At 47.7% G+C, this 8,795-nt stretch overlaps 1 protein-coding gene across 1 annotated transcript in view; it reads left to right on the top strand.

Annotated features, from left to right (window-relative positions):
• The first annotated feature begins 339 nt into the window (after positions 1 to 339).
• The window catches only part of LOC134968591 (uncharacterized), a 78,686-nt gene continuing 70,230 nt past the window's right edge, over positions 340 to 8,795 (top strand). The window contains exon 1 of the mRNA XM_063944087.1: positions 340 to 435. Coding sequence (XP_063800157.1) covers positions 378 to 435 — 58 coding nt within the window. The 5' untranslated portion in view covers positions 340 to 377. The remainder of the gene's footprint in view (positions 436 to 8,795) is intronic.

Genomic DNA, 8,795 nt, shown 5'->3' with positions numbered 1-8,795 from the left:
GAGATGTCAGTCACCGGCAGCGAGTGCCGACCGCCCGTACACACGATACGCTGTGCTGCAAAGCCGACGCGATATGCCTGTGAACGACGGGTAAACGCCTGCCAATGGGCTTGGTATATATCGGTTGGTATATGGCTCAGCTTTACTATGTCCACATATCGAATTTGTCCTGCAGATCTGTGTTATACAGAGACCGACATAAAGGAAAATCATGCAGGTCAGACACTGGCAGATCTGCTGTATGTGATGTTACTCCCTGCGCTCTAACAGGAAGTGTCAGACAGATATTTGTAGGGATATTTGTAGATGTAAAAGTGAAAGTACGGAACACGGCTTCAACTTAGAGATCGTGTGTTGTTAGTATTACAAGGGCTCACATGACTATGAAGCCTCCAGATGTCCTCTACTTACTCCTGATATCTCTGAAGGGGGCAGGTAAGTCACCCTGCTCTGTGTGATTATTACTGTATATAATGACTGACAGGGACAGATAAGTCACCCTGCTCTGTGTGATTATTAGTGTATGTAATGTCTGACAGGGGCAGGTAAGTCACCCTGCGCTCTGTGTGATTATTACTGTATGTAATGTCTGACAGGGGCAGGTAAGTCACCCTGCGCCCTGTGTGATTATTAGTGTATGTAATGTCTGACAGGGGCAGGTAAGTCACCCTGCGCTCTGTGTGATTATTAGTGTATGTAATGTCTGACAGGGGCAGGTAAGTCACCCTGCGCTCTGTGTGATTATTAGTGTATGTAATGGCTGACAGGAGCAGGTAAGTCACCCTGCGCCCTGTGTGATTATTAGTGTATGTAATGTCTGACAGGGGCAGGTAAGTCACCCTGCGCCCTGTGTGATTATTAGTGTATGTAATGGCTGACAGGAGCAGGTAAGTCACCCTGCTCTGTGTGATTATTAGTGTATGTAATGAATGACAGGGGCAGGTAAGTCACCCTGCACGCTGTGTGATTATTAGTGTATGTAATGTCTGACAGGGGCAGGTAAGTCACCCTGCACTCTGTGTGATTATATAGTGTATGTAATGTCTGACAGGGGCAGGTAAGTCACCCTGCACTCTGTGTGATTATTAATGTATGTAATGACTGACAGCAGCAGGTAAGTTACCCTGCGCTCTGTGTGATTATTACTGTATGTAATGACTGACAGGAGCAGGTAAGTAACCCTGTGCTCTGTGTGATTATTAGTGTATGTAATGGCTGTTAGGGGCAGGTAAGTCACCCTACGCCCTGTGTGATTATTAGTGTATGCAGGGCCGGATTAATGGGGGGGCAACAGGGGCGGTCATCCCAGGGCTCCTACACATAGAGGGCCCCCACATACACAGAGGTTGCTGCAGAGGCAATGGGGGTAGCGGAACGATTGCGATTGACAGCGGCGGGCATTCTCAAGGTGGCGACGTGGCATGTGCGTGTGGGGGGGGGAAGCGATCCATGTCACATGCAGCTGCTCTGATTAAAAAAATGGCGGTAGGTGGCCTGACAGCGCTGTCAGGCTGCACTGCCAGAGGTCAACCTTAGTTTGATGCGTACACAGTTTAATTGTGGACGCATCAGGAGGCGGCGTGTCACACTTGGTGAACGGCCTTTCCCTGTGCTGGGCGTCTCCCAGCATGTGAGAAGATGGACGCAGATTTGGCTGCGTATGCAGCGATCTGCGTCTATCTCTGAATCATGTACTCGGGATGTAAGTACTAGGTAGGTACAAAGTGATGAAATCACTCCCAGCACTTCCTTCTTCTCTATGTAATAATTATTTTACTGTGAGTTTCCTCTTTTGATGCTCTGCATTTGTGTGTACATATATACTGTATATATAGTAAAATAAGTATTGAACACATCCTTGTGTATCAATGCCTATTTCCCTATAGATTGTAAGCTTGCGAGCAGGGCCCTCCTACCTCTGTCTGTCTGTTATTACCCAGTTTTGTTCTATTACTGTTGCCCTAATTGATAAGCGCAACAGAATATGCTGCGATATAGAAGAAACTATTATTAATAATAATAATAATAATAATAATAAATAAATAATAAACACATTAAAAATTTTCTCAGTAAATATATTTTTTCGGGTGTAGTATGGTTTGCTGGTGGCCGGGTTCCCGGCGCCGGTTTGCTGGAGCTGGGATCCCGACCACCGGCATGCCAACAGCGGGGCGAGTCCAATTGAGCCCCTTGCGGGCTCACTGCTCTCGCCACGCTGCGGGCACGGTGCATGCTATTTATTCTCCCTCCAGGGGGGGGCGTGGACCCCCAAGAGGGAGAATAGGTGTCGGTATTCCGGTGCCGGTATTTTGAGCGCCGGGATCCCAACAGCCGGTATACTGAATACCACCCATATTTTTCTTGGGGCTATTGTAATGAAATCTTCACCAAATGTCAGCAATCCACACATGCAAAGAAATCAGACCATAGAGGTCCATCAATGAAGTTATGTGTAATAATGTGAAATAACACAGGGAAAAAGTATTCCGGACGCTTACTGAAATTTAATTAATACTTTGTACAAAAGCCTTTGATGGTAATGGCAGCTTCAATACGCCTCCTGTATGGAGAATCTGGACTCGTGTATTGCTCAGGTGTGATTTTGGCCCATTCTTCCACTTCAGATCTGGAAGGTTCCGTGGCCTCTTCTAGGAACTCTGATCTTTAGTTCTTTCCACAGATTTTCAATTGGATTCAAGTCAGGTGATTGGCTGGGCCATTCAAGCAGCTTTATTTTCTTCCTTTGAAACCAATTGAGTGTTGCTGGCTGTGTGTTTGGGGTCATTGTCTTGCTGAAATGTCACCCTTGTTCCATCTTCAGCATCCTGGCAGATGGCAGAAGATTTTGTCAAGAATGTCTCGGTACATTTTTCCATTCGTCCTTCCTTCAACCATATGAGGTATGCCAGTACCATATGCTCACAAACAGCCCCACACCATGATGTGCCCACCTCCAAACTTCACTGTTGGTATGGTGCTTTTGGGGTGACGTGCAGTGCCATTTCTCTTCCGCACATGGGGTGTATTATGAAATCCAAAGAGTTCAATTTTGGTCTCATCTGACCAGACTAAGTATTCTCCCAGTATTTCGCAGGCTTGCCCAAATGTTGTGCAGCAAACTTTAACGAGCTTCAACATGTATTTTCATCAGCAGTGCAGTCTTGCCTGGTAAACGTGCCTACAGGCCATGGGGGTTGAGTGCATTACTTATTGTTTTCTTTTAAACAATTGTACCTTCTAACTCCAGGTCTTTCTGAAGCTTTCCACAAGTGGTCCTTGGCCCTTGGGCATCTGTTCTGATTATTCTTTTCACTCCCCTGTTAGAAAACTTGCGAGGAGCACCTGGTTCGTGGCCGGTTTATGGTGAAATGATGTTCTTTCCACTCCCAAATTATGGCCCAAACAGTGCTCACTGGAACATTCAGAAGTTTAGAAATCCTTCTGTAACCAATGCCATCAGTATGTTTTGAACAATAAGGGCGCAAAGGTCTTGAGCGAGCTCTTTGCTTTTACCCATCATGAGATGTTTTTTTCAGGACCGGTTTCAGACCTTGCGGCGCCTAGAGCGAACATTCCCTTTGGCGCCCCCTTTTCTCCCCCCCCACCATTCAAAACAGGTGTCAAATATATTGGGGTATTGCTTCATGGTGAAGGGCGTGGCCACAAGATAGTACCAATTCACATTACAGTGCACAGTAGAGTCCGTCAGTCACATTACAATGCACAGTAGTGTCCATAAGTCACATTACACCACATAGTAGTACCCCTTATACACATTATGCCATGTTAGAGGTCCTTACACACATTACACCACAGTAGAGCTGAGCCCTTTACATACAGTACTCCAGGTAGAGCCGCTTATACACATTACACCAGGTAAATCCCCTTATACACATTACACCAGGTAGAGCCCTTATACACATTACGTCAAGTAGAGCCTCTTATACAAATTACATCAGGTAGAGCCCCTTTTATGCACGTTATGCCAGGTGTAGCCCCTTATACCCGTTATGCCAGGTGTAGCCCTTTATACACATTACGCCAGGTAGAGCCACTTTTATACACATTACACCAGGTGTATCCCCTTACACACATTACGCCTGGAAGATCCCCTTACACACGTTACGCCAGGTAGAGCCCCTTTCACAAGTTACACCAGGTAAAGCCCCTTACAACCATTATGCCAGGTAGAGCCCCTTATACACATTGCACCAGGTAAAGCCCTTCTATAGAGAGAGAGATTGTGTGCATCTGTGAGCCATCTGCCCCGCTGCCTCTGTCCTGGCCCGTCATTCCCAATGGTGCTATGGCAGGATACTGCTGTGGTGCTAGCTGTGTGGAGGGCATGGTACAGCTACTGCCTTGGTGTGTGTCAGGGGGCTGACATTGGTGACTGCAGGTTAAGAGCAAGTACAGTAGGTGCCAGGGTGCCAGGAACCAGTGATGTGCGGTGAGGCAAAAGTCTGCACTTCTTGCATATGCACTGTGTATAGGTGTGTATGTCAGCATTTCAGCCTGTTACTATCACTGTTACACTCACCTATAGCGGGGCCGGGGGCAGCTCATGTCTCTGAGCAGGGGGTCCGTGGTGCTAGGGTGTGAGCAGGATATCATCAGCTCACCAGAGCCTGGAGCAGCAAGCATGCACAAGCACTCAGCAGCAGCATCCCGGCAGTGAGAGAAGGACGGTCATGTGACTTTCTTTGCAGGGCCCCCACAGTAGGCATGCCTCCTGCGGTGTCTCCCCCCCCCCCCCCCTTCCCCAAGTGAATCCATCTCCACAGCACATGTTTCTACCAGGTACACAGAGAGGAGCGGACCCGTTAGAAATCGCCCGGCCTGCCATCGCATAGAATCCCCAGTCTTTCCTAATCATGACATGCCCAGCGCTGCTCTGGGAAGCCCAGCCCCCCACACTGCCACCTCCTCTCCCTTGGCCACCTGGCACAGCTCCCAGTACCCAGGAGCCCCGTTGGTGCCTCAGCTGCTTACAGGATCCCGTGCAGAGCCCCTGTTGTGGGGATACTTCTATTACATTGACCACCAGTGACATGCGAGATCTATACGGTGGCACTCACTTTATGAGGGCCCAGTGTCATGGGATGGGGCAGTGAGCAGGTCAATGGGGGGGGGGAATGCATCCAGCAGCATGGTGCAGGCAGGATGACTGTGGGTGCGCCCTGCCAGCTCGCACCTTAAACCGCCACTGGTTTCTTGTGTGACACCTTGGTACTAATGAGACACCTTTTTATAGGCCATCAGTTGGGACCGAACCAGCTTATAATAATTTGCACCGACAAGGGGGCAGGCTTGCTTTCTAATAATTACTGATAGATGTCAGCTGGTGTCTTGGCTTTTCATGTCTTTCTACACCTCCCTTATTTCATGTGTTCAGTGCTTTTCCCTGTGTCACTTCACATTGTTACACATAACTTAATTAATTGACATCTATGGTTTGATTTGTATGTGTGGATTGCATGGGTTGTTGCTGACATTTGGTGAAAATTTCATTACATATATTGATATTCTTAGATATATTTCTTAAGAAAATTGTTGATGTGCTCAATACTTATTTTACCTGCTGTATGTATGTGTGTATATATATATATATATATATATATATATATATAGTATATACAGTACCAGTCAAAAGTTTGGACACACCTTATCATTATTTATTTTAATTATTTTCTACATTGTAGATTAATACTGAAGACATCAAAACTAAGAAAGAACACATATGGAATTATGTTGTAAACAAAAAAGTGTTAAGCAAATCAAAATCTGTTTTATATTTTATATTCCTCAAAGTAGCCCCCTTTTTGTTTTGATGACAGCTTTGCACACTCTTAGCATTCTCTCAGTCAGCTTCATGAGGTAGTCTCCTGGAATGGTTTTCCAACAGTCCTGAAGGAGTTCCCAGAGGTGCTGAGCACTTATTGGCTGCTTATCCTTCACTCTCCGGTCCAACTCATCCCAAACCATCTCAATTGGGTTTAGGTCGGGTGATTGTGGAGGCCTGGTCATCTGACGCAGCACTCCATCACTTTTTCTTCTTGGTCAAGTAGCTCTTACATAGCCTGGAGGTGTGTTTGGGGTCATTGTCTTGTTGAAAAACAAATGATGGTCCCAGTAAGCGCAAACCAGATGGGATGGCATGGCGCTGCAGAATGCTGTGGTAGTCATGCTGGTTAAGTGTGCCTTGAATTTTGAATAAATCACCAACAGTGTCACCAGCAAAGCACCCCCACACCATCACACCTTTTCCTCCATGCTTCAAAGTGGGAACCACACATGCAGAAACCATCCGCTCACCTTCTCTGCATCTCACAAAGACACGGCGATTGGAACCAAAAATCTCAAATTTGGACTCAACAGACCAAAGTACAGATTTCCACTTGTCTAATGTCCATTCCTTGTGTTTCTTGGCCCAAACAATTCTCTTGCTGTTCATCCTCAGTAGTGGCTTCTTCGCAGCAATTCGACCATGAAGGCCTGATTCACGCAGTCTCCTCTGAACAGTTGATGTTTAGATTTGTTTGCTACTTGAACTCTGTGAAGAATTTATATGGGCTCTAATCTGAGGTGGTGTTAAGTAGCAGTTTCTGAGGCTTGTAACTCTAATGAACTTATCCTCTTCAGCAAAGGTAACTCTTGGTCTTCCTTTCCTGGGGCGGTCCTCATGAGAGCCAGTTTCATCATAGCGTTTGATGGTTTTTGCAACTGCACTTGAGGATACATTCAAAGTTCTTGAAATTTTCCGTATCGACTGACCTTCATGTCTTAAAGTAATGATGGACTATCGTTTCTCTTTGCTGAGTTGAGTGGTTCGTGCCATAATATGGATTACAACAGTAGTCAAATAGGGGTGTCCACTATGTACTAACCCTACCTCTGCACAACACAACTGATGGTCTCAAATGCATTAAGAAGGCAAGCAGGGTTCCCGTGGGCGGACCTTGCTGCTTGCCGCATTTTACTGGGCTCTCTGCTCCCCACTAAAGCTGGTGCTTAATCACATCTTTTGTCACTGAGTGAGGAGCCCCAAATACACCTGGGCATGACTCTGAGATAGCGGTGGGTAAGCAGACGGTGGTCCCGGCTCTCCACCTTCCTTATATCCCTGGAATCGATGCGTTTGTAAAACTCCAGCTCTCCCGCGGCCGCCATGTTGGATCCTCTCCACGCTGGTGTAGTGTTGCATCCGGTGGTCCCTGCAGCCTGCCGTCACCCCTCTGCCCTCCTACGGACACTGTGTGCTCTGCTGCTGAGACCACTACTCCCGGCGGACCACTACTCCCGGCGGCTGGTCCCCTGCACTAGCGGCTCTCACCTTGCCACGCTCCTGGGACTGCCGGCTGAGGCCCTCCGTGCGGTGCACACCTAGCAGACGCTGTCCTCTGATCACCCGGCGGGATTTTGTCAGCGGCGACCCCGGCTTCTTGGAGCTTGTGGTTTGCTGGCTGACTCGACTCCCAACTCCTGCTCCCTCCCTCTATCCCTCAAAGGCTGCAGCAACTCTGGCACCCTGGACTCCTCACTGAAGGGGATTACCAGGTCAGCAACCCCTCTCTAAAGATACATGCAGAGGCAGTGGTGAATGCACAACTGTGGCTCATAGACTATTGTATTTATCAGCTCACACTGCATCTTAGTTTATTGCGTATGTGCCAATATTCCTTTGTTCAGCTGATACATGCTCCATCAGTACCGGGGTGCAGTGGATGTTACCTACTTTTACTCTTCCTCAATTTATAACTCAGCATGCCCCCAATATTTGTTATTTGTTGCTTGGGACCTATAATTGTGGGGGGTTTTTTGTGGATGATTCACTGTATATAGCCAACATTGGCTCCAGATTGCACTTCTATACCCCCTGCTGGTCGGGATTACCTATTTCTGGCATTATACAGTTGCTCTCTATAGTATCAGATTCTATAGATTTAAAGATACTAAACCGGGCAATTAGCACTTTTATTTGGGCTGGTAAAAAACCCAGGTTTCTCTAACGTCCTAGTGGATGCTGGGACTCCGTCAGGACCATGGGGGAATAGCGGGCTCCGCAGGAGACAGGGCACATCTAAATAAAGCTTTTAGGATCACATGGTGCGTACTGGCTCCTCCCCCTATGACCCTCCTCCAAGCCTCAGTTAGGTTTTTGTGCCCGTCCGAGAAGGGTGCAATCTAGGTGGCTCTCCTAAAGAGCTGCTTAGAAAAAGTTTTTTTAGGTTTAAATCTCAGTGAATCCTGCTGGCAACAGGATCACTGCATCGAGGGACTTAGGGGAGAGATTTCCAACTCACCTGCGTGCAGGATGGATTGGAGTCTTAGGCTACTGGACACTTAGCTCCAGAGGGAGTCGGAACACAGGTCCTCCTGGGGTTCGTCCCGGAGCCGCGCCGCCGATCCCCCTTACAGACGCTGAAGACGGAGGTCCGGAAAGCAGGCGGCAGAAGACTCCTCAGTCTTCATGAAGGTAGCGCACAGCACTGCAGCTGTGCGCCATTGTTGCTACACGTCTCACTGATTCAGTCACGGAGGGTGCAGGGCGCTGCTGGGGGCGCCCTGGGCAGCAATATTAAATACCTTTAGTGGCAAAATAAATACATCACATATAGCCATTAAGGCTATATGTATGTATTTAACCCAGGCCAGTTTTCTTAAAACCCGGGAGAAAAGCCCGCCGAAAAAGGGGCAGAGCTTATTCTCCTCAGCACTCAGCGCCATTTTCCTGCTCAGCTCCGCTGGTGAGGAAGGCTCCCAGGACTCTCCCCTGCACTGCACTACAGAAACAG

The sequence above is a fragment of the Pseudophryne corroboree genome, chromosome 11, assembly GCF_028390025.1.
Source record: "Pseudophryne corroboree isolate aPseCor3 chromosome 11, aPseCor3.hap2, whole genome shotgun sequence".
Taxonomy (NCBI): Eukaryota; Metazoa; Chordata; class Amphibia; order Anura; family Myobatrachidae; genus Pseudophryne; species Pseudophryne corroboree.
This window is presented reverse-complemented; position numbering and strand designations above follow the sequence as displayed.